Below are 25,049 nucleotides of genomic sequence, written 5' to 3'. Positions count from 1 at the left end.
GTCTTTGGGATACAGCCATGGTAGTGGTAGTGTTGGATCAAAGGGTACACACAATTTTATAGTCCTTTGGATATGGTTCTATATTACTTTCCAGAATGGTTGGGTTAAGTTCACATCCCCTGAGCAGTGCATTAGTGTCTCAGTTTTCTGAAGGGGTTGGGACTCTTGAGCCAGGACACACTCTGGCCTGGGAGCAGACAGCACAGACCTCTTGGGAGGTGTGAGGTTGGCATGGATGGGCCTTGGGGTTCTAGAAGGAGTTTGCATTAGGTCCATGGGACTCTTTCTGATTCTGTGGCAGCTGAGGGCCATAGGTTGAGAATTAAGGTCTTATCTACTTAGGGGCTGCAGATTTTTAGGGCAGGAACATGGATTTCTTTCTGAGCTTTCAACAACTTCTTCCTCAAATGGCCCAGCCACCAGAGCTGGAGTGCTCAGTACCCAGTAGAGGGTGCCTGGCAGATGAGATAGAGGGAGAACACTGCTCCCCAGGCAAGAACAGGGAGGAGGTGTGCGCCTTAACAGCCAGGAATGCTTTCTGCCCTTCACCCAGTCGGCCATCTCTGTTCCCTTGCAGCTGACGGCCAGTGAGGAAGAGTTCCTGCGGACATATGCAGGGGTAGTGAGCAGCCAGCTGAGTCAGCTCCCATCACACTCCATTGACCAGGGTAAGTTGGGGCAGAGGCACAGGGAGCAAGCAGGTGTCCAGTGAGGCAGTGGTGCCTCTGCACACTCCTCTGACAGCATTTCTGGTGATAAGGCCTGGGGCCTTTGGAGAATGGCAGTCGGGTATTTTACCTTGGGGGGGGGTGGTGGCATTTTTCTGAGACCACAGTATGACAGTAAGTGGGACAGAAGAGAGGCAGAGGGTGGGGGGAATCCATCCCACCCTGCCTCCAACTCCCCCAAGCTCGGAGCCTTGCACCTTAGCCATGGGCTGGTTTTCATTTGTTTTTAAACATCAGTAAGTCAATTGGCACCTCCAAACTTTGCTGCTCATCAGTCAGTCAACCCAAATATTTATTAAGCCCTGACTCTGTGCCAGGTAATGTGCCTAGGGACCCGAAATAGGAAGGCAGTAAACAGGCTTTCCCATCCAGGGGCTTCCATTTTGTGTCGTGCCTGTTAGACTGTGAGCCTCTTGAGGGCAGGGACTGCCTGGCTTTCCTATTTGTGCTTCAGTCCCATAGTAAGTTCCTAGTGGGGGCTTCATTCTGTTCCATGAGGAAGTTATGTGTGCACAAGGGGTCTCTGCAGAAGCAGCCCCCTCCCCTTGCCTGCATGGGAGCAGGAGGGAGTCAGCAGTCACTTCCTGAGCAGATTCTGCCTCTAGATGCATCAAGGGGCTTCAGCCCTATTCATCTGAGGCGGCTTTGGGTTTTGCCTCTGCAGCCCTGGGCCTCCACAGCCAGCATTTGACCAATCAATGCCTTGCGAACCTGGGACTAACACGGCCTTTCTATCCTGGTGGTGGATGCCCTGGGGTACACGTTGGCACGCTTCCTGCCCTGGCCTGGGAGGACTTTGTTTTCAGAGGACTCAGAGAAAGGGCAGCCTCTTCAGTCCCTGGTCCTGGTCCTGTGGGGCTTCGTGGGTCAGGGGAAGAGTAAGGCCTCAGTCTTTACAAGCAAGTTAAGTGCTGCCAGGCCTCCCTTGTCCAAGGGCCTGAGGTTCTCTCCCATCGTCCTCCCTCCGTAGGTAGTTCCTCTGTGGCCCCTCGATCTGGCTGACTCCAGGTTGGGGGACTTTTGTTTCAGCCAAAGTAAAGATGCTCGTGTGCCCCGTGGGCCTGCGCAGGACTGCTGATTCCTGCCCTCGCTTATCAGTGTCATCTGAGCTCCAGGAGGGCAGGGCTGCTAAATGCCAGGGGCGTGTGGGAGGGCGACAGCTTCCCTGCAAGGCTGACCTACATCGGTAACCAACGAGGAGTCTCCCGTCTTTTTAGGGACTGGCTGACAAATATTGAAGCTTGGGTGTGGCGGGATTCATGCGGCCCAGCTCAGCAGGAATCCTTCCCCCTTCACTCCCCCACACCACGGAACTGGCCTGGGCAACTGCCGGTCACCCCACCCCAAGCCCCAGTGTGCAGACTGGCCTGGCGTACACTCTTTGGGGAGGGGGAGAGATCCCAAGAGACCAGCCGAGGGATGGCTCTCCAGAGTTCTTAGCCAGCCTCCGGGGCGCATTGCCGGCCAGGCCTGTTCTTTGCCCTCATTCCTTCTCCCATGCATTCATTTGGAGTTGCCAAGCTGTGCCCACAAACCAAACCTTAGTCAAAGCCACACTTCGCTCCTACCATTAAGTTGTGAATTCTTTGGGGCCTCATCTCCCAGCTCAGCCATTTCTGTGCACTGTGGAGCTCTGCCTTAGTGTGTGGGAGCTGGAGAAAGGCCAGCGCTCTGTCTCACCCAGCTGGGCTCATGGGTGGGGACAAAGGTCAGCTCTGTTGGCTTGGGAAAAGGAGGTCCCAGTGACCTCGAGCAGCTGCCGCTCTCCTGCCAGAATAGGGGCACAGCTCCAGGGAGAAGTGGTCTGCAGAGGCCTCCCTGAACAGGGCCCTGCCACGCACACCTTGCCCATGGCATGATGGAGGCCCCCAGGAAGGCTCCACAGCACTGTTCAGGTGGCCCCGAGGTGTGGGAGAGAGGCAAACACAGCAGTCCCCAAGGCTCTGGAGCGTAGGAGATGGGCAGGGAGCAGACCCTGCTAAGCAGCGGCGCTGGGAAGAATGAGGTCACTCACGCCGGCCGGCCAGCCAGCTATCTGAAAGCTGGACAGGCACACCATTGTTTGCCTCCTCTGGATAAAGAAACCAGAGGCAGGCCACCCCGCCTGGCCTGATGGGGGTCTCGTGTCTCTCTGCCTGCACACCTTAGCCTGCCCGCTGCGGGCATTGGCCCTCAGGCCATGGGACTGGGGCCCTGTAAGAGGTCCTCCCTTCTCCCCTTTGCCCCCAGGGTCAAATTTTAAAAGAACCAAAGTCCTGGGGCAGGGGGCCTTGGGTGTCAGAGACGTAGTATGGCCTAGTTGGCCCAGTTACTGGAGTTTAGGGGGCAGAGGGAGCAGGAAGAGGAGATAGATGGACTTGGGCAGAGGAAGTGGCTCAGATAGCAGCCCAGAGTGGAAGCTTTCTGTCCACTAGGTGGCAGATTATTTCAGCAAATGGGGCACCCCACCCCGCCCCAATCCCAGCCTCTCCCCAGGAGGGTTTTTCTTAAGCTTGGCCTCCAAGCTCAGGGAGAAGAACTAGCCTGACAGGGCTGCTCCTTGGCTCAACACTCTCCTCCCGGGTCCTCCTGGTGAGATGGCCAGGCCTGGCTGCTGCTCTCCTGCCCCGCCTCCCTGGGCCTCAGATTAGAGGGGGGTAGCGAAAGCAGGAAGCCCTTGGGCTCAGGCAGGAACAGGGAAGCTGTTGCCCTAGGCAGGGCCCTGAAGCCCTTGGCTGGCAAGGAAGGAGATGAGACCTGCCAGCCTGCCTTTCCTTGGGGAAGAAATGAAGGCTGGTCTGGGGAGGTGGGCTGGCTCAGAGGGGCAGGCAGACTGAGGAGGGGGCTCTGAGCCGCGCTCTGATTGTTTCTTCTGGGCAGGGCTGCTGTGAAGCTACCCTGGGGAGCAGGTGGATCTCCTTTGTGTGGCCCACCTACTCTGGGGAGGCAGAATAGCCTGAGTCTTGCCTTTCTCTGGTCTTCTCTTCAGAAATAAAAGCTGCATTTGTTTATGCTGCTTATTAGATGTCCTTTGCTTGTCTCCCCCACTAGACTGGGGCTTCCTTAAGACTAGGGACTGCCTTTACCTCTCTGCTTCCCTAGCCCTTAGCATGCTGGTGGAGCAGCTTGATAGATGCTTCTTGAATGGCCTGTAGTCGCCAGGACTCCTGGGAGGTTCTGGTGCCTCCTGGTTTCCTCCTGTCCTAATGAGTTGTTACTTCTACTTCTGTGGAACTGAGGTCACTCATTGAGGTCAGTAGCTCTAAGTTCTAGGCCTCCCAGCAAAACCTTAGGATACCCCATGGGCCCTTCCACACCTGAGCTGCCGTGGTACCTGCCACCACAGGGTCTGTTTGAGAAGCAGCTGAAGGGCCCTCTTCTCTTTCAGACTGATCCATCACCAAAAACACCTGGGAGGACTTGTCTAATATGGGCCAACTGTCTGGCTGCCTCTAGCCAAGAGGCACTCTCAGTCCTCCATCTAAGAGCAGGAACCCTGGGCACAAGGAACTGTCAGCTCAAGATCTTAATCCCATCAAAGCCTTTTCCAGGGTGGATTTCTAAAGCCTTGTTTGATTGCTTCCAAACTGTATTGCCTTACTTCATAGAAAGCCGAGGTAACCTCCTGGGGTGGGGGTGGGCAGGGGGAGAGGAAAAGGAGAATCCTTCTTCCTGCTGAAACAGCTGAGGCTCTCACCCAATGCCTGAGGCTGGTGCTGCTTACCCTTGAGCTTTCTAATGTTGCAGGGCAGTTATGTAGTCTCGGCTCCATAGGGCCTGCACACGGGGCTGGGCTGGGTGGGCAAGAAGGGAGAAGTTCCTCTCCTTATAATGGATGAGAGAGCTCAGATCCCTCTCATAAACAGGAAGGTGATCCCCAAGAAGACATCTCAGGCTTCAATTTCTGTGTGGGTAAATCAGTGAGAACAGGCCCAGTGAGGATCGCAGAGCTCTGGGAAATGAAGTTAATCTTCTCTGACTTTAATCAACGTTTACCCAAGAATTACCTGTAACCTAATAAAATGTACATCCCACTGTACACGCACGCACACAGACATGCATGCACACACAAGCAGACTTTCCAGGGAGAACAGTCTGAAGAAGGGCAAAGAATGCGCTGAATAGGGAGAGGGCCAAGTGGTTCCAGATCAGCACTCTGGCCCTGAGACTGGCCTCCTGGGAATGTGCAAGAGCCTTGCTTTGTCCTTCTTGGTTCGGGTAATGGAACTTCCTGTGTAGGACTGAGGACCAGAAAGATCTCAGAGCACCCCCAGATAATGGTTCCCATCTCAGCTCACCAAGCTCTTTCCTCACAAAAGCCCTGCACACCAGGTGGGGGGGAGCCAAATTCTTCTTTTACAAATGAGGAAACTGAAGGTTCAGAGAATGATTCCTTGGAATCTTACAGCTAGCAAGGCAGAGCCTACCCATCCTTCCTACTAGTATAGACCAGAATGGATTTTGGTTAGCCACTAGGGAAAAATGCCTTTCCCCATCCATATTCCAGGGAGCAAAGCATTAGGCAGAGATTCATTCCAGGACAAGGACAGGTAACTGCAGAAGCTCTGCATTGCAGGGGACAGTTAGCAGGGAACATGAGGTGTGATAACCTATTGGAGAGGTCACAAAATTCCTTATTCTGGAAAGATAGATGAGCCTTGAGGCCATATTTTATACACTTTCTTCCATAAAGGGTCTGGAGATGGTCAGCCTAGAGAATATAAGTTTAAAAGAAACACGCTTGTCGTCTTCAAGCCCTGTTTTGGAAGGGCTTATAATATGGAATAAAGATTGCACTGGCTTCACTTGGTCCCAAAGGGCAGAGCCATGGGAAATAGGTAGGAGGTGGGAATGGATTTAGCTTGGGTGCAAGGGAAAATTGCTTAATAGAGCTATCCCACATGGCATGGATGGGAGGACGGGTCCCCTCCCTGAGGGGGCTCTCCAAGTGAGGTCCCTTGTTTCCATCCTCTGCCGTAGGTTGCAGAGGAGGATGGAAGTGAACCCCTAGTGCTCACCTCAGATTCTTCCTTCTGCATTCTGCTCCCTTGTTTGTGGCATCTTGCCTAGGACAGAAAGGAGAGTTCTGCTTCCTGGGACCTGAAGAAGCCTTCGGCACATTTCCTGCACATGTTGGGGACAGAGAGAGGCCCAAGCTCTGAGGACAAGAGATGTATCTACTGGGGCAAGGCACTGGGGAAGGAAAACTTGGCCCCTACCACCTCGATGGAGGGTTGGAAGGGCCCTCAGAGGTGGTGGAGATCAGCCTTTTTTTGATAGTTAAGAAAATGGAGGCTCTAGGTTTAGCTGGAGTTCTCAGGAGTAGACGTCACAGTAGATAGAACAGATGGCAAGTGCCTGGAGAGCAGGGATTTTTTTTTTTAAATCTTTGTACATCTAGCTCCTAGCACATGTTAGGTGTTTAATGAATGTTTGTGGACTGATGGACGACCTCCAGGAGCAGTCCATTCCATACCTCTACAGATTATAAGCAAGACAATGGTTTATACTCCTCTAATCCTTTCCTTTCTGTTTCCATCTGCTATTTTCATAGCATCCTTTAAGATGCTTAGTATTTATTTACTCTTTAGTGAAAAGAACACTGGAGTCAGTCAGAGGGTCTGTGTTCAGGTCCCAGCTTGTGTGACCTTGAACCAGGCATAGGGAGTAGGGACAAGCACTTATTAGGCACCTGCTAGGTGCCAGGCACTGTGTTAAGTTAGTTTACAGATACTATCTCTTTTGAATCACACAACAATACTGGGAGATGGGTGCTATTATTTTCCTCATTTTATATATGAGAAAACTGAGACAGAAGTTGACTTGCCCAGGGTCCCACAGCTGGGAAGTGTCTGAGGCCAGATTTGAACTCATGTCACTGAACAGGGCACCTTCTTCATCCCTTAAAGGAGGGGGTTGGGTGAGATGACCTGTAAGATCCCTTTTACTTCTAAGCCTGTAATCTAGGTAGGCTTCTCTTCATTTCCCAGATGGGGAGACCGAGTGTCAGTGAAGAGACCTGTCTTCTTAGCTGCCAGCCTTGTTCTTTCCAGGGGGTCACACTCTGATTGCTTAGCTCTTGGGGGCTGCCTCAGTTCTCTTGCCTCTTTTGGGAATTTGAATCCATTTCCTCCAGATAAGACGATGCCAGAGACACAATGCCTCTGACAGGAGCTGATCCAGCTGGCCATGAACCCCGCCTCCCCTCCCCCTCATGCTTGCTGGCTGCTGTGGCTCCCGAGTCCCATCATCACCATCCAAGCGTTCCAGCAGCCTCAGTGCCCTCAGTGGGTGGTTGTCAGCGTGGAGCCTGGCAGACACCTTGGAGCCTGGTACCTGCCCTTGGCTGCTGAGACCTTGGTGGCTCTGTGGCTGCTGTTCCCATGGCAACAGAAGTGTCTTCTTGTATCTAGGAGAGAGCAAGGCCTCTGGAGAGCCTAGAGGGCAACCAAGCCGAGGTGTGGACCAGAGCGAGCTGGGAGACCATACAAACAACTCCTGCTGCCATCCTCAGGCCTGTGGCAGTCAGTGATGCTGGGTAGCCCGGGCCTTGTGTCCAGTATCTTTTCCAGCCAGCCCTGGCCCTGCCTGGTGGCTCTAGCCATACACCTGCCTTTGTTGACAGCCAGGCAGTACTGTCAGTGCTCATCACACTTGCCTGGCCTCGGCTGGAAGAGGTAGGCCTGCAGAGGGTGGTAGGTGGCCAGGATAGCACGGTGCCCCATTGTAGAACTTAAATACTGATGTCCAGCAGGGCCAGCTTCCCAGAGGGCTTTTTCTTGGACTTTCTTGACATTCATTCTGCAGGCCCTGGTGAGCTGAAGAGAGATGTTTTACCTCCTGGTTGTGTAATTTGGGAAAAGACCCTCACACTTGGTGCAAACATTTCAGTCTTTGCCAAGGCTTTCTTGTGTTTTAACTTGCTATTTGGAAAGAATAAATTCTTGAATTTTTGAAGTTTATGGAGGGTCTAACATAAAATGATTATCTTGTGACAGAAAACCAAAAACAAAGGGCCAGAGTTTTATTGGTTCATGAAGAGAGCATTGACAGAACAGTTACAATTACGCTGAGATCCTTCTGGTGCCCCCATTTCTAGGCTGCTAGGTGGTGTCATAGTACAGAGAGCACCAGGTCTAGAAACAGGAAGACTCGAGTTCAAAAACTGCCTTAGGCACTTCTTAGCTGTGTGACCCTGGGTAAGTCACTTCATCAGTCTGCCTCAGTTTCCTCTTCTATAAAATGGGAATAATACTAGCATCTATCTACCTCCTAGGGTTGTTATGAAAATAAAATGAGATATTTGTAAAGTGCTTTGCAAACTTTGTGTGTATATATAAACCCTTACTTTCCATCTTAGTAACAACTTTAAGACAGAAAGACAAGGGCTAGGCAAACGGGGTTAAGTGACTTGTTCTTCAAGATTACACAGTTAAGAAGTGTCCAAGGCTCGATTTGAGCCCAAGTCCTCCCAGTTCCAGACCAGGAATCTATCCACTGTGCCACCTACCTGCTTTGGTAATATTTCTTAAAATTGGAAAAGAAAGAATGAATGTTGGCCGTTCTGCCTCTCCTTTGCCTTCTAAAAGCATGCACGACACTGGCAATCTGGGGCCGGGCTGCCCCGTGACTCAGCCCCAGACCAGACAATGAGGGGAGCCTCCCAGCGTGGCAGGTGGGTCAGCCTGCTTGGAATCAGCACATTTGAGAACAGCCTTCCCATGGGGTGGGGCAGGGCACACTTTCTGAATCAGACTGTCTAGCCTTCTTAGTAAGAGCTGTTGTGCAGAGGAATAGGGAGTTTGGAAACTGTTCTCACCTTTCTCCCACTTCTCCACTGACAGATCAACAAAGTTCACCTTTGGTATGGAACACAGTTCCTCTAGTTAGAGTATTTGGTCAAAAGGCACTGGCCTTTTCCGGGTAGGATTCTAGAATATGTTAGTGAGGGGATGGCAAACTGAGCATCGAGAAAACAATAACGATATTTCTATAGTGCTCTCTTTAACGTTGGCACTGGGCTTCACAACTGCTGTTGGATTTCATCCTAACAACCCTGGGAGGAAGATGTTAGTGCTACCGTCGTTCCTACTTTACAGATGAGGGAACTGAGGCAAACAGGCGAGGTGACTTGCCTCAGAATTGTCTCTTAGCTAGTAAGCGTCTAAAGCCACGCTTGAACTTGGGTCACTCAGATCATGACTTGGGTCCAGTGCTCTACCCACTGGACCACCAGATGCTTATAGAGAACAGATGTTCTCAAATAGCCAATATTATTTCCTCAAGAACAGAACATGTCTGGCTGACATCAATCCTTTTTTTCTTTCTTTCTTTTGAGGCGGTAGAGGCAGGATGAGGTTACCCAACTGGTAAAGCTGTCTGTGCTCTCCTTGTGGATGGGGGGGGGGTGGCTTTAGAGGTGAGTTAGATCAGGTGGGGTTTTGAACTGGGTTAATGGTAGACCTAAAGAGCACAGACTGGTGATTCCTCATGTGCTTGGAAGAAAGTTTTCTATGGAATGTTCCAAGTATCCACCCTTGGCCCTGTGCCCTTGAGCACCTGGATGAAGGCAGAGGGGCCATTCTTAGCAAATTTGCATAAAGGAGTCAGGATCCCAGAAGATTTCTCCAGGCTGGAGCATTGGACTGGATCTACTAGGGATGAACAGGCCTTACAGGCCTTTTCACCTGTGTGAAATGGGGGAGGCTGGATGGAGAATAGTTTGTGTGTAAAAAAATCATCAAATGGATTTTAGAAGCTGGCAGGCTGGATGTGATGTGATTGTAAAGCATGATATGGCACCCAGGAAGGCTGTTTCAGTCTTAGATTCCGTGCAGAGAGGCTGTGAGTCTGGGCCCAGGGAGGTGACAGTCTTGTCACAGTCAGGCCCATCTAGAGCTTTGGATTCAGTCCTTAGAACCCCATTTTAGCAAAGACTGATAAGTTCCTTTCTATCCTGAGGAGGGCACCCAGGGTACTGAACTGTCTCAGAGGCCTGCCATAGGAGGAGGGGCCTGGGGATTGGGCGCTGGCCCTGGGAGCTGCTGCCTAGTCTTGGGAGCTCTGCCATGAGAAAGAAGGATCAGCTTTGTTCTGCTTGGCCCAAGAAAGGGAGAGGAGGAAGGGGCCTACATTTCAGAGAGGCATGTTTGAGGCTGGACTTCAGGGGAGTTGCCTTACCTGTGAGAGCTCTCCCTAAGCAGAAGGCGCCGCTTTCCTTGGGAGATGGCAGGCTCCTATTCAGGACTGGTCTTTAGGCTGAGGCTGGCCTATGTTGTGGCAGGGATTCTTGGGCAGCTCCATTTTGGTTTCTTGGCTCCCTTTTCTTCCCATTCCTTGCGTATGAGTATGGAGCTACATAATTACCTAATGAGCTCAGGCCAATCTCTTCCTCCTACTCTGCCTTAGTTTTCCCTCCTATAAAATGAAGATATTGAACTGGATCTATTCCCCAAGATCCCTTCCAGCTCTCAATCCTATGACATGAGGAGGTAGGCTTCAAATCACCCCTGCCTGGAGCTGGGAAGGTCCAGAGGTCATCTAGCCTGACCCATTAGGCAATGCAGGATGGGTGTCTTTGAGGACAGAAATCCCCAACAGATCAGCCTTGATCTTGGATCCTTGTGGAGAAAGGAAGCACCACCAGCATCTGAGGCAGCCAGCCTCCATGACTGGATGACTCTAAAGATCCCAAGTCCTTGGTCCAAAGGAGGAGGCCACATGCATGGAGCATGGGATAACTGCAGCTCCGACGCATGAACTCCGAGGTGGAGCCCCTCTGCAGCCCAGTCTGATCATCCAAGAAGAGGCCACGGAGGATAAGCCAAAGGGCCTTCGCTAGGATTTTCCCCAGGGCCACCTAGTGAGAGGGCTGTAGAAGAGAAGGCTTTGTGCACAGAGACACACATTTGCATTTTTCCACAGCCTTTAGGGAGAATGTTAACATTTATTCTCACCCACATTATTGCCTGAAATCACCAACAATGTGCAGCAGACAGCTGAGTGCATGTTAAGAGTGGGGTGAAGGGGGGATGTGTCAAAGGCCAGAAAATTCTTTTAGAGACCATAGTTTGGAGACTCCCGGACTTAACCCTTTGTGCACTTGTCTTGCTGAATCTGCCTTTACTTTTTTTGTTATTGGGAGCTTTAATTAGTGAAAATGTAGGAAATGTCCACCTCGAGGATGTATTCTGTGCAAACCCGCTAATGACCCATTGTCTGGCCTCAGCCTGCTGGCTGGAAGCCAGCTTTCCTGTCCAAGCTTTGGCAGGTTGATCATTTTCCCCCCTCCCTAGCTCACTTAAAGAAGCAGGGCTGGGAGAGGACACAGGGAACAAGACTAATAATCCCCAGCCCTGATTCAGAGAGCAGTGGCTGAGGAGATTAGTGAGGATCCTAGACCAAGACAGGAACTCTGGATCCTGGGTCAGTTGAATCCCATAAATTGTGTCTGTCCAGAGAGGGGAAAAAATGCAGGATCATTGGGGGGGGGTGGGGATTAACAAAACAAAACATCATGATGACTCACTAGTGTTTAGATTGAAACTGGCCACTGACTTTTCCTTAAAGTGGAAATAGTGTTCATAGGATCATATAGAGCTGGAAAAGATTTTGGAGGTTAAGTCTACCTCCATTTTACAGATGAGGAAACTGAGTTTCCAAGCAGTTAAGTGGGGGAAGCTAGGTGATTCAGTGGATAGAGAGCCAGCCAGACCTAGAGTCAGGAGGACCTGGGGTCAAATCTGGCCTCAGACGCGTCCTAACATCACTTAACCCTAATTGCCTGGCCCCTACTATCAATCCTAAGGCAGAAGATTAGGTTCAAGTTTTTTAAAAAGAGCTAAAGTTAAGTGGCTCAGGTTATATAGCTAGTAAGTGTCTCAAGTGGGATTTAAACCTGGGTCTTCCTAACTGTAGCACTCTGTCCACTGCATCTCCCTTACCAAACTAAGGTGATAATATCAAGGAGATTTTGGCCAGGGGCTCTCAAAAGCCCATTGTTTGGACTTAGTTGAACCTTTCCAAGTTACAAACACGGGTCATGTGAGGAAGTAGAGGACCTGCCTTAGAAGAGGTTGTCTGATACCTGAGTTCCTCCACTGGGATAGGTTGGCAAGTCTTCCAGGAGGCCATCACTAAGAGCCAGGGGCCCTCGTTCCTCACCCAAAGCCCTAGACAAGAGCAGCCTCAAAAGGTCTTTCTTGCCTCTAAGATGAATTATGCATGGTAGCTGCTCCCTGGACAAACAGTGGCATTCCAGCGAGCCCTTGTTTCCCAGTTCCTCTCTACTACCAGCTCCAAAAGAATGAGACTTTAAAGGCAGACCTGGCAGCTCTCTCACCATCCTGAAGTTCGTTTTGCTCGTTCTCTTCCCCAAATTCCATTCCTAAGCATCCCTCCTCAGCCAAACAGTTCTGTCTGTCATGGGGGACAGTCCTGGGCATGTCTGTGCATCCTGTGGTTAACTCGCCCAGCCTCCTTTCCTAGGGGTTTAGACTGACCTTTTAAACAATGTGTCATAACCCTGGTAGGTGCCCTTCTCAGTGGGTAGGGCTGGTTTGGACAAGAATGACTTCAGATAGAACCCGGAGAGGGGGAGGGCAGGAAGCATGCTGCTTGTATACTCTTGAAACTCAGAGGAATTGAAATGGCAGATGGCAAAGGGAGGGACTCTGGGGCTTGGAATCTCAATAACATTGCTTTGTGCATAGTACCCTTCCCAAATAAAATAGTATCTGTTGATCATAAGTAGCAATAAAAAAAGTTTTAACTGGTCTCACTCCGTGGTAGGTAGATTTGTGTTTGCCGTAGCAATGATGACCTTTAAACCACTTTCCTTCAGGGTCTGCCCCCCCACCCCCCACCCTCCTGGAAGGGACCAGGGTAAAGTGGGGAGAAGTGTTTACTCTCATCATTTGATTTTTATGGGTCCTCATTGGCCTCCTTTGTAAAACTGGGACCCCATCTACCTCTCTGTAGGCAGAGGAAAGGGCCTGGTGATCTTCTACCTCCAGCTTTGAAATGTATAATTTTGTGAGTGGCCTTCCTCTATCCGTTGATAGAGCTTTTAAGGACCTAGCTATTTCCCTATTGTCTCCCATTAGAACATGAGCTCCTTAAAAGCAAAGACCATCTTCTTGCCTTTCTTTGTACCTCCAAGGCTTAGAAGAGGATCTGACACACAGTGGGTGCCTAATAATCGCTTGTTGACTGATTTCATGAGCACTATGGCAAAAGCCAGATTCTGGCCACTAAAAAGAAAATAAAGGAACAGAATAACATGGCTTTTTCACAAGGCCTTTCCTAGCCCTGAAATTCTATTAGTTTTCAGGGCCTAATCAGCCATTGTGTTGGCTAATTCAGCCTGACAGAGAACTAAACGTTTACCAGCCTCCTTCTGCAACAGAACCTACATCTGCAATACTTCCCAGAGAGCAATACGGAGAAAACATGAGCAGCAGTTACCGGCCAGGCAGAGGGCACATGACTGCCTGCAAAACTAGTTCGATTATGGGAAAAAAAAAAGATCGAGGTAATGGTCTGGAACAGGCTGGCAACCTTGTTAAATCCCCAAGGAAACAAGATCCTGTTGGTAAAGCTATTAACAATGAGGAGTAAGAAAAAGAAGAGCAATACCTCTACTCTTGGAGAGAGCCTTGTGGATGGAAGCTATGTCTCTCTCAGCATTGGTTAGGGGGCCAACACAGTGACATCCATAGGCTCTGGGCTTTCTTGACTAATCACCAAAGGAAGAAACCATTTGGCCATGGGAGGGAGGAGTGAATTCTTGAAAACTGCTGAAACTTCTTAAATAGTGAGACCCTGCAAAGGAAAAGCTTCTTTCTTTGTCAATAAGATCCCTGTCTATTTGGCCAGAAATAACTGTCTATTATTGTGTAGGACGAGTATGCCTGGCCACCTTTGCTTAGAAAACACCCACAAGACATGTGCCAGTATCAGACACTACATGAGCCAATGAAAAGGCCCAGAACTGAGCCAGGTGAGAGATCCTCTGGCAACGTATGGACTGCAGACTTCCCAGCATCCCCCTGGAAGGACCCAGGCTATTTTTGAACTTGTGTCCCATTGCAGAGCTGCGGGAAAACTGCGGAATCCCAAGGAGAGGAGGCAGACAGGGGCAGAACTGAGTAAGCTTATCACCAGCATCTCTGCTGCTACTTGCCCTGAGATTCATTAGTAAACATCTCCCCTCTCCCTCTATCCTCCCTCCTTATCTAGTGGGATAGGAAGGAAGCAAATGGAAACAAATTCAGCATCTGTTAGGTCACCAGCTCAGCTACCATGCAGGGTATGATGTAATCTTGGATTCTGCTGTTGCTAGGAAATTCTGCCTGCAGTGATATTGTGTGGTCCTCAGAATGGGGAGAGAACAGTGTGTTCCTGAGATCCTAAGGGAAAGCCTGCAGGGTTTCCTAAAAGAGAGGAGCCTTTGATGGCCCTTCTGAAGGAATCCTCGTTGCAAAAAGTCAAAAGGCTTGAACCCTCTCTCAGAAGTGCTTTCTCTGTAATGGTAGGAATCATGGTAGAACCAGTGGAGTCCCAGGGCCCTGAACCCCAGAAGGACCATTTACCTAAGCAGCACCTTGGGTACTCTGATGTCAAATTGGGGACAGGCCAATAATGATGTTAGACTCTATAGGTTTTTCTTCCTTAGAATGGAGAATTGAATTACTGGGTAGGTCCCTATAGTGCTTCCCAAGCCCAGTACTGAAACCCCAGTCTGATTTTCCGGATACAGCAGAAAGCAGCTAGAAAGGAAATTCTTGGCGGCCCACTGGCTGATTGAGATATCGGGAAGAAGATGCAGAAGGGGAAGAAGCTTCTCACCACTTTGGCTGGGGGTAGAGGGGTGGGAGTTGTCCTCTTCTGTACCCACTCACATGCCAAGAGTTGATTTGTAGAGCAACCCACACCAGTCCACTATGCAACCCTTGGGTTGCCTTTCCTGTCACTGCCATTCCAATCCTCCCCCTCCTAGGAAAAATTCCTCCTTGAATGCTCAATAGAAATGAGCCAAAAAGGCCTGACTGGTGTTTGGGTAGCAGCTAAAAGTCCCTCCAGAGGGGAGAGCAGAAGTCTGGGCTGCCAAGTGTCAAGGCCCTTGAGGTCTAATGGAAGGGGCAGCTTGGGTCAGATTTGCCTGGGACTCAGCTTGAGCTCAGAGGAGACTCTCTTCTTCCCTCTTCCCTCCCCTCAAAAAAACAAAACAAAATCTCATTTCCCTTCCAGGTGTCTGGAGTTTAAACAGAATGCCTTCCTGGAGATTTGGGAATGAGTGGGTGTGGAAGAACATTTTTGTTTCTCTTTGTCCCTCTTCCCCCTCCCTCTCCCCAAACCTCGCCTTTTGCTGGCCAGACATTGAAGCCTGCATCATAGAAAACATGACAAAGGAAGTGATTTCATGAAGGCCTGGACCAGAATCCTTAAGTCAGATAAAAAGGTTTTGTACATATGGGAGCTTGCAGGAGGCAGGCAGACTGGTGGCCAGAGATTAGGCTGGGCCTCCCTCAAAGCCAGTTTGCCCATTAGAAAACGGCTCAAGAGCATCCCTATTTCACCAGGGTACTGTAAGGATCAGAGGAGATAACAGGCATGCAGCACTTTGCAGACCTTAAATTGCTATCTAAATGGTACCTTTCTGTTACTGACTTCTTCTGGCCCTATGAAAAAAAAAAGCTTCACTGAGTGACTAGCACCAGTGACTAGCTTATATTGTTTCATGCAGAAGAGCCTGGGACCAGCAGCTTAAATGATAATAGATCAAAGTTGGAAGAGAACCTAGAGATGATCCAAGGAGACCTCCTCAGTTTGCAGATGAAGAAAATGAACCCCACAGAGGTTAGGTGATTTGCCCAAGGTCACACAGGCAAGTAAGACGCAGAGCTAGGACTGAAATCTCCCTATTCATCCGACTCCAAACACACGTCTCTTTGTGCTACCCAGACAACAGGGCAGAAAATCTCCCTTCTCTAGCAGTTCTTGTTCCACAGAGGAAAAGCTTAACCTGTTGAGTTTTGCTGCTGTTCTATAATTGGCTTTTGTCAAGGGGATAATAAGAGTAAGAAGAGAATCTAAAGCAGTTTGGTGAGCAAATTGAAGCTTACCTGGCCTGCCTGGGCATCCGGTGGTAGGAAATGCATTCAAAGGGAGCACAACTCTCTGTCTTAATTCTTACTAACTCTGAGAGAAGGAATATTTTTGCAGGGTTCAGATGAAGTCAGCTCTTTCATCTGAGCCTTGGAATTGCTAAAGTACATGAAAGGCTCAATCCTTCATCAGTGAGAAGTCAAAGAATATAAACAGTTTTCAGAAGAAGATAAAAGTATTCAGAACCAAGGGGCAGCTAGATAGCACAGAGGATAGAATACCAGGCCTGGGGATAGGAGGACCTGGGTTCAAATCTGGCCTCAGACACTTCCTAGCTATGTGACCCTGGGCAAGTCACTTAACCCCATTTGCCTAGCCTTTGCCCTTCTTAGAGTTATTACTAAAACAGAGTTTTAAAAAAGTATTCATGACCAAATAGAAAAGTACTCCAAATCACTAGTAAGAGAAATGCCAATGTTAACCATTCTGAGATACAAGTTCATATCCATCAGACTCTGGTAAAAGACAGAAACCAACTGTTGAAGGGTCATGGGAAGGAAGGCAAGTTTACTAACACACGTTTTTTTTTTTTAAACCCTTGTACTTCGGTGTATTGTCTCATAGGTGGAAGAGTGGTAAGGGTGGGCAATGGGGGTCAAGTGACTTGCCCAGGGTCACCCAGCTGGGAAGTGGCTGAGGCCGGGTTTGAACCTAGGACCTCCTGTCTCTAGGCCTGACACTCCACTGAGCTACCCAGCTGCCCCCTAACACATGGTTTTGATGGAGCTTATGAACTGGTCCAACCATTCAGGAAAATAACTTAGAACTGTGTGGGAACAATTCATGTACTTTGTAGTTTGATGACTTCTTTTTTGAGCCTGGGTTCCGTATCTCACTCAGCATGGAAGGGCAGTGGCTACTTAGAGGCTGGCTAAGGCACAGGTCTGAATTGATCTGCTTGGCCTCTCTTTAGGGAGCATCCCAGCTCTTTTCCCAGGGGCTCACTCTGTTGGTGCCAGGCTCAGTGAGGGCAGCTGTTAGCTAGTCAGTTAGCCCTACCCACAGCTCAGAGCTCAGCCCACTTCAGCCTGCCTAGTAGAAGGAATTACAGACGTGATGACTATGGTTGGCTATTTGGACACTTAAAAAAAATTTTAATCCTTTACCTTCTGTCCTAGTATCAACTCTAAGACAGAAAGGCAAGGGCTACACAAATGGGGTTAAGTGGCTTGCCTAGGGTCACACTGCTAGAAAGCACCTAAAGCTACATTTGAACCCAGGTCCTCCCAACTCCAGTTCCGGTGCCCTGTCCACTGTGCCACCTACTTGCTTCTATTTGTACACTTTGACCAGGGATTCCTTTCCTTTAGACCCCAGAACACTTCAAGCACAGCTTCCAGTCAGCCAATAAACATTTCTTGCATACCTTCTATGTGCCAGACTCAGTATTAAGTGCTGGGGATCTGGAGAAGGTAAAAGACTGGACTTGCTCTCGAGCTCACAGTCTAATGGGAGAAACAACAGGCAAACAAGTTTTACATGGGATAAATTTGAAACAGTTAATGGAGAGAAGACACTGGAATTAAGAGGGATTAAGAAAAGCTTCCTGGACAAGATGGGATTTTAGCTGGGAGGTCAGTAGAGCAGAAACCCGAGAGGATTCCAGGCATGGGGGACAGTGAGAGAGAATGCCCGGAGGGGAGAGATGGAGGGTCTTGGGGGTGGAACAGCCAGGGGGCCCGGTCACTGTGGGTTGGGGATAGGCGACAGGAGGGTATGTTGGGAAGGACCTTGAACAGGATTTCATTTTTGATCCTGAAGGTGTGATAAGGGACCACTGGAGTTTATAGAGTAAGGCATGACATACTCTGTTGGGAGCTTTAGGAAAATCACTGGCAGCAGAGCAGACCATTGCCCTGGAGTGGGGAGACATGTGAGGCAGACAAACTTCCTTCCACAGGCCATTGCAGTAATCCAGTATGAGGTGATGGAGGGTCAGAGGACAGAGGAGAATGCATGTTGGAGAGATGTTACAAAGGGAAAATCCTGTGATGGGCCTTGGCAGTAGCTTAAGTATGGGAGAGTGAAAGAGAGGGAGGGATTGAGGATGATGTCTAGGTTATGAGCCAGGGCCCTGGGAGAATGAGAGTCCCCTCAACAGTAATAGGGAAGTGTGGGGTGGGAGGAGAGTTTTTGGGGAAAAGATAATGAGTGGTTTTTGATGTGTTGAGTTTAAGGTGTCTATAGGACATCCAAGTCAACATATCCAAAAGGCAGGTGGAGATGTGAGAGCAACAGGTTAGGGTGGGAGATCTACAAATTGAACCCAAGGGAGCTAAGGAGGGCATCACCAAGTGAAGTAGTATGGAGGGGAAGAAGAGACCTCAACACTTAGCAGATACCCTGGACGAAGACCCAGCAAAAGGGAAAGAGTAGCCAGATAGGGCAGGATGGTGGGCTAGGTGGAGCCATGGCTTTGGATCTTGGCTTTGCTGCTGATCCTCCCTAACCTCCCCAACTCTAACCTGAAGGTCCCAAGAAGACCCAGGAGGCTGAGGTGATAAAAAACTCACTTCAACAGCTTACATGATTTAAAAAAAAAAAAAAAGTGACCCTTGGCAAGTCATGTAATCTCTGTTTGCCTCCGTTTCCTCCTCTGCGAAATAAAATAATGATATAGCTCTTCCCTTCTCCCATGGTTGTGAGGATCAAAAGACATTGTGTTTCCAAAGACTTAACACAGTGTGTTAATACAGTTGTGAGGATCAAAAGACATTGTGTTTCCAAAGACTTAACACAGTGCCACATAGTAGGCACTATGGAATTGCTGGCTGTTTTCTATTATTATTATTAAAAGGCAGTGAAGGAGATCCTCCTCTCTTGCCCTCCAACCCCCAACCCCTTTCACGTCTCTAACAGGTCAGTAATGAGATTTCTCTTATTATGTCTGTGAAGACATGGCAAATGAATAAGTGATTAAATGAAATAAGCGTCTGTTGAGGCAATAAACTCATCCCTACTCTCAGGCCTCCAGGGCTGCTCCTGAAGTCAGCTGCTTCCAGTACTTAGCAATGCTTATTCTAAAGGTATTATGGCTCTAGAAGCCACATCAGCAGCACTGTTGATGGGAAACAGCTTAGGAAATCAAGGCACAATGAGCAGGACCCACATCAGCAGCACTGTTGATGGGAAACAGCTTAGGAAATCAAGGCACAATGAGCAGGACCCTCTGAAGACCAATCAAGGCAAGGTTGGCTGAGCTGAAAAGTCGGAGGTGGGATGGCAAGAGAGATTCCTAAGAGGTCTCACGGGCCATGGGAGTTTTAGTATTGAGACCTATTCGGATAGCCCAGTGGGGTCAGCCGCCATCTTGCTTCCTCAGCCACCAGCCCAGCCACTTGCTGGTATCCCCCCTTACCTGGCTTCTGTTTTTCTGTGATGCAGGTGCAGAGGACGTGGTCATGGCATTTTCCAGGTCGGAGACAGAGGACAGGAGGCAGTAGCCACAAAGCATCCTGGAATCCCCTGGAAGCTAACAAGGGCCATGAGAGCTCTGCCAGTGAGAGAAGCTGGCTGATTGCACCAGGTCCCCTGTCCTTCCCCCTCCTTCCCACTCTTTAAGCCCCCAACCCCCTCTTACCCTGCCCTGGAAAGCACCTCCCAGCCCCACTACTCAGCTGGCTGTGTTACCATGGAAGAGACCAGTGGTGCACATGGGATTGGCTCAAAGGGATGGACTCTGCAATTGGCTACAGGGAGAAATCTTTTTATTTTTTAAATCCTGACCAATGGAAACCTTTTCTTTTTATTTCTGCCTCTTTCACCACCTCATCCTTTCTCTTGCTATCTGGGCACAGAACTTCCCAGGAAGCTCTTCTATGCCTTGGTGCTTTATTTAGGTCATTTTTAGGAATGTGAAAAGGTTTTGATTGGCTGCCTAAAACTGGAAACAACTCTTGATTGGCTGGTGAAAGGAAAATACTTCTCTCTTTGATTGGTTTCAGGTATTCTGCTGAGCTCAACAACTTGATTCTGAGTACAGAGAACAGGGTTTGGGGCATTGGCTGTTACATTTGACTTGAAAAAAACAAAACAAAACAAAACAAAACAAAACCAAGTGTGCTTTGCGATATTTATTACACAAAGAGCTTGCTGCTGCTTTTAAATTTTATTTTTGAATTCGATTGGCATAATTATGATCCATGTGTTTGATTTTCTGTTGGCTCCTCCATGGCTCCAGTTGCCATAGATTCCCCCCCCTCGACAACAACAAAACCAAACCACCTTTGCTGCTTGAATCTCTGGTCCCGGGGGAAAGCCAACTCAAGAGTGTATTACATTAATAACTGCACCTGCCCTCACTGGAGCCGGAAATCTAAAAGGAGCCCTGGGCTGGGCCACAGCTGGAAAGTAGGGCCCAGAATGGACTTTATTTCAGCTCCACAAGAGTCAGTGTTAACAGTTATTAAGAGCTGAGATTATATGTGTGCATGTATATGTGTATGTGAGAGAGAGAGAGAGAGCTCGCATGAGTACCACTCATTGTAGTTGTCCAACAGTCAGACACTCACGGTGAGGATGATGTTTCTGGGAAAAGTCCAGGCTTCTCTCCACCTTAAATCCTTGTTTGCATCCTGGAAGCTTCTTGCTTGGTGGGGATGGGCCTCACTTCACCAGTCGTGGGGATGCCTTTTGTCTGTCCCACTGATTTTCCTCTCCTCCCATGTGCTTCCACCACCCCGATGCCACACTAACAGTCTTGCAGTAACTAGAGTGTCTGGAAAGCCTAAGGGGCGAGTTCTTCCAGCCTACACTACCCCTTTTAGGAACCCACATACTGAAAAGAAAAGCATCTACTCTAATGGTTGCCAGGGTTTCTGCTTGCGGGGAGGGTCTTCCTATCAGACCCCTACCAGGACCTTCTACCAGCTTGGCAGACAGGGCCAGTGTCAGCTCACATTTATTAATTACCCAGCTGTATGTGGCCCTGGGCCAGGCCCTCTGGAGCCAGAGGTCAGTGTGGAGGAACCAGTTTCCCCAAGTGCCAAAGCCCTGCAAGGCAGTGTTAGAGCAGAAGCTCCCCATGGTCACCCACCCATCTTTTCCCTTGAAGGACCAGTCACTGCACCCCCTCTCTCCTGCCTGACTGCCTGTGGTATGCATAGGACTGTACTTTCAAGCAGGTAAACAGGAAAAGATACCAAGTCCATTGGAAGCTTATCTTGGGGAAGAGGAAGCCTCAGCCCCATCCCCAAACAAATCCCAACATTTTAATAAAGGGTTCTAACCCTAGTCCCTTCCCTGGGGGTGTGGAAGAGACTTTCTCAGCTAAACAGCCCTATCTGCCCAAGGGCTGGGGGCCAACCAATAGCCACTGAAGCATGAGTGCATTAGTAGAGTGCCAGCGATTTAATGACCTCAAGCATATGCAGGGCGGGAGCCCTAGAGCACTCTGCTGTCTGTGACCAATTAGTAGTGCTAATGAGGCCACCAGGATCTCTAGTCAAATCCCTTTAAGGTCAGTTAGTTTGGTACAATATAAGCCTTTCACAGCCACACACCAACTAGCCCCCTTACCAGGCCTAGCGTCTTCCCAAATGCTCTTGGTCACAAATATGATGGGGAAAGGAAGAGAGCGTGTTATTTCAAATTTGTCTTCCTCCCCTGAAAAACAGCTCTAGGCAGACACCACAACAGTGGGAGAGTAGCAAAGAACAACATACCCAAAAGTCTCAGTGTAATCAGCTGGAATCCCAATCATAGGACCCAAGAAGAGCCCCTGACGCACCAGGGTCCCCTTCTTGGAGTCTGGTTTCAGTCACGTAATTGCCTAGTGTACTCTTTCCCAAACTGCAGCTCTGCTCTCGTCAAGGGTCAGACTCCAGATTGTAGAGGGTATATGTTTCTCTTCTGGCCCTGGGCCTAGCCCTCGTCAAGCTAACATATACATCTCTCTTGTGTCCCCAATGACAACTCTGACCTATCTCATCTTCTGAAGAAGAAAAGTGAAAGTGTTTCTGTGGTTTAATCTTTTGACTAAAAATGTAACTTGGGGAAAAAAATAACAATAAAAGTTTTTAATAGCTTGTCAAGGATCAAACTGAGTTGATTTCTTCCAGGGAGTTAGGGACACTTCCTGATTTCTTTTCATCATCTTAGGCCAGCTATGGGGAGGACTTCTATTTCCCAGTGAGATGGAGAGAAGAGCCAAGAGAACTGAGGAGATTCAGCGTATGAGGATTCCAAGAAGGCAGGAATAAAATTAGATGTGGGAGGAGGAAGGAAGGGAAGGACAGAGTATATATGATCTCTAACAAAATATTCATAGCAGCATGGTATGGTAGCTGTAGACAGGGGAAATCTCTTGGTTGGAAGGAGGCTGAACAAACTCATATGAGAATATTGTAAATGATGTAGACTCCCTTCAAGACAATTCAAATCTCCTTTTCTGCAGGAAGGCGTCCAGTTCCCCTTTTTTCCCTCATCTCTCAATAATAGTATCTTCCTAGAGCAGCAGGCCTGGAATTTAAGGGGATCTGGGTTCAAATCTGATAAAGAATTGAGAGAAGATCCATCAGCCATGACTACTTAAGATGCTGCCAAATTCAGAAGGTCAGTGAACCAATCTTGGTCCTGGAAAAACATGAAAACAGTGAGAAGAGCCAGCCAGAGGAACTGAATCCAAGTTCCAATTCTGCCCTTTAATACTTGTATAACCTCAGGCCAGTCACAACCAATGGACCTCAGTTTCTTTCTCTATAAAACCGATGAGTTCAATTAGATAACCTCCAATGTCCTTTTCAGCTCTAAATCTGTGATCCTAAGAGGCCTGTCAAATCCAAATCTAATCCTCTTACCACCATGCCACCTTGCTTCTAGACAAAGACAAGACAATTATTTCTAAAAATGTTAAGTGACTCAGTGGATTGAGAGCCAGGCCCAGAGACAGGAGGTCCTGGGTTCAAATCTGGCCTCAGACACTTCCTAGCGGTGTGACCTGGGGCAAGTTATGTAACCTCCATTGCTTAGCCCTTACCCCTCTTTTGCCTTAAGACAGAAGGCAAAGGTTTGGGGAAAAAACAACAACAACAAAACCACTTGGGGACCATCATGAAAAAGTGCTGGTTCTAGAGTCATCTGGAGATGTTTGAGTTCAGGTTCCATCTCTGATCCCAGGGGATCTTGGGGAAGTCACTCTGGGGCTGTTACCCATCTGTTGGACTCAATGACTTCTGCAGTCTTGTCTAGCATCCATTAAATTTGGAGTCTTCTCCATTACATCATGAGCACTATGGATTACAGAGAAAAGTTTGCCATTAAAGGTAAGGGCTCCAAGGTTGTTGGAACCTTTTGGGCCTTTTCTTAAGTCCTATGGTTCTGAACCTATTCCCTCTCTTAGAAAATGAGCCACTCAGAGAGGGTGTGGGGAGTAAGGGAAAGAGAGTCTGACATACAGTAACTAGTGCTGCGAGCTTCCCCTGGGCACTTGGGAGGGGAGGGCCTCTCTGGGAGCCTGTGCAGCTCCCTCCTTCAGGAAGTGGTCAGCCACCTGAACAAAGAACAATGCAGAGGATCATTTTCCCCAGTTATAAAAGGGCCTGTTCAAGCTACATTGGCTGCAGCAATTCTCCCAGCTACTATTTATTCACCTGAAGGGAGGTGGGGGTGGGGAGATAAGCATTCCATTTAGTTCTAAACACGCCTCCTACCCCCTGCCCCAACCCCCAACTCTTTCCTCAAGTCTGGGCAACTCCAAGAAGAACAGGGCATGTGATTTGTCCTCCTCTCCATGCCCAAGCAGGAAGATGCCCACCAAGGTACTTCCATACCTTTTCCAGTGGCTCAAGTCAGGGCTATAATAACCAGGTGCGCCAGGTACTCCAGAAACCACAAAGGCCAATGTAATCCACCTAGGCCCATTTATCATAAGTGAACATGCAGTTTGCCTGCTGCCATTTTTTTCTAATGGGCTTATCTTTATTTTTCCAATCAATAACTTATTTGTGCACTGAAAAAACATCCAAATATTCTCCAATGTGTCCTCTCTTGCAACAAAGAAAAATCTTTGAATAAAACTTAATCCCCAAAGAGGCTTTGTCTGACAGTACATGCAACATTGCACACTGGGAATCCTTTCTATGGAGAGCTGGGAGCTCATGAGAACAAAGCTTCTCTAGAGCGAAAACTATTTCTTTTTTGTCTCTTCCCCAGCACCCTGAACATAGTTGGCATTTAACAAATGCCCCTTTGGCTGGAAGTACAAAAACAGGCAGAGAAAGGGACAATCCCAGCCCTCAAAGAGCTTCCATTCTCATAAGGGAAAGACAACACAGAAAAGGAAACTGAAAGTAGGAGTGGAGAAGGCAAGCTGGAAAAGTTCAGAATTTGGAGTGGTGAGAAATGAGAAGTTGGCTGACCTGAGACTCCTTATGGCACCCTCCTTATATGGAGGTTGTGGGAGGAGCCATCCTTCTAATATGAAGGTAGTGGGAAGAACCATCTTCCTTATATAGAAGGTTATGAGCATCTTCCTCCTCATATGGAAGTTGTGGGAGGAGCCATCCTTCTTATATGGGAGGGACTTAGGGCATCCTCCTTATATGGAAATTGTGGGAGGAACCATCCTCCTTATATGGGAGGGGCTTATGGCATCCTCCTTATATGGAGGTTGTAGGAGGGGCTATCCTTAGATAGAGGTTGTGAGAGGAGCCATCCTCCTTATATGGGAGGGACTTATGGCATCCTCCTTATATGTAAGCTGTGGGAGGAGCCATCCTTCTAATATGAAGGTTGTAGGAAGAACCATCTTCCTTATATAGGTTATGAGCACCTTCCTCATATGGAAGTTGTGGGAGGAGCCATCCTTATGTGGGAGGGGCTTATGAAACCCTCCTATTACAGAGGTTATAGGAGGAGCCATCCTTCTTATATGGGAGGGACTTAGGACACCCTCCTTATATGGAAATTGTGGGAGGAACCATCCAATTAGAAGGCGGTGCCTCAAAAAAAGTACTTCCTCTGTGTTATTTCAAGACTGACCATCAATTAATTAACCCTTTATTAAGAGGTTACTTAATATGGATTAAATGCTGTGCTAGGCACTGAAGATACAAATGAAAAGCAAAAACAGAACTTGCCCTCAAGGAGCTTACTTTCTAATGGACAAGATAATACATACATAAGTAGATATGGTCCAGTCAACAAGCATTTATTTGGTACCTATTACATGCCAGC

At 48.7% G+C, this 25,049-nt stretch overlaps 1 protein-coding gene across 2 annotated transcripts in view; it reads left to right on the top strand.

The window, feature by feature from the left end:
• Positions 1 to 21,903, top strand: part of CTNNBIP1 (catenin beta interacting protein 1) — a 53,838-nt gene extending 31,935 nt beyond the window's left edge. For both annotated transcript variants that reach the window (XM_044667719.1, XM_044667720.1), the window contains 2 exons: positions 578 to 668; positions 19,260 to 21,903. In XM_044667719.1, coding sequence (XP_044523654.1) covers positions 578 to 668; positions 19,260 to 19,318 — 150 coding nt within the window. In that variant the 3' untranslated portion in view covers positions 19,319 to 21,903. The remainder of the gene's footprint in view (positions 1 to 577; positions 669 to 19,259) is intronic.
• Positions 21,904 to 25,049: the final 3,146 nt, after the last annotated feature.

Source organism: Gracilinanus agilis, chromosome 3, assembly GCF_016433145.1.
Source record: "Gracilinanus agilis isolate LMUSP501 chromosome 3, AgileGrace, whole genome shotgun sequence".
Lineage (NCBI taxonomy): Eukaryota > Metazoa > Chordata > Mammalia > Didelphimorphia > Didelphidae > Gracilinanus > Gracilinanus agilis.
Note: the sequence above shows the minus strand (reverse complement) of the source record. Positions and strands in the feature narration are given on the sequence as shown.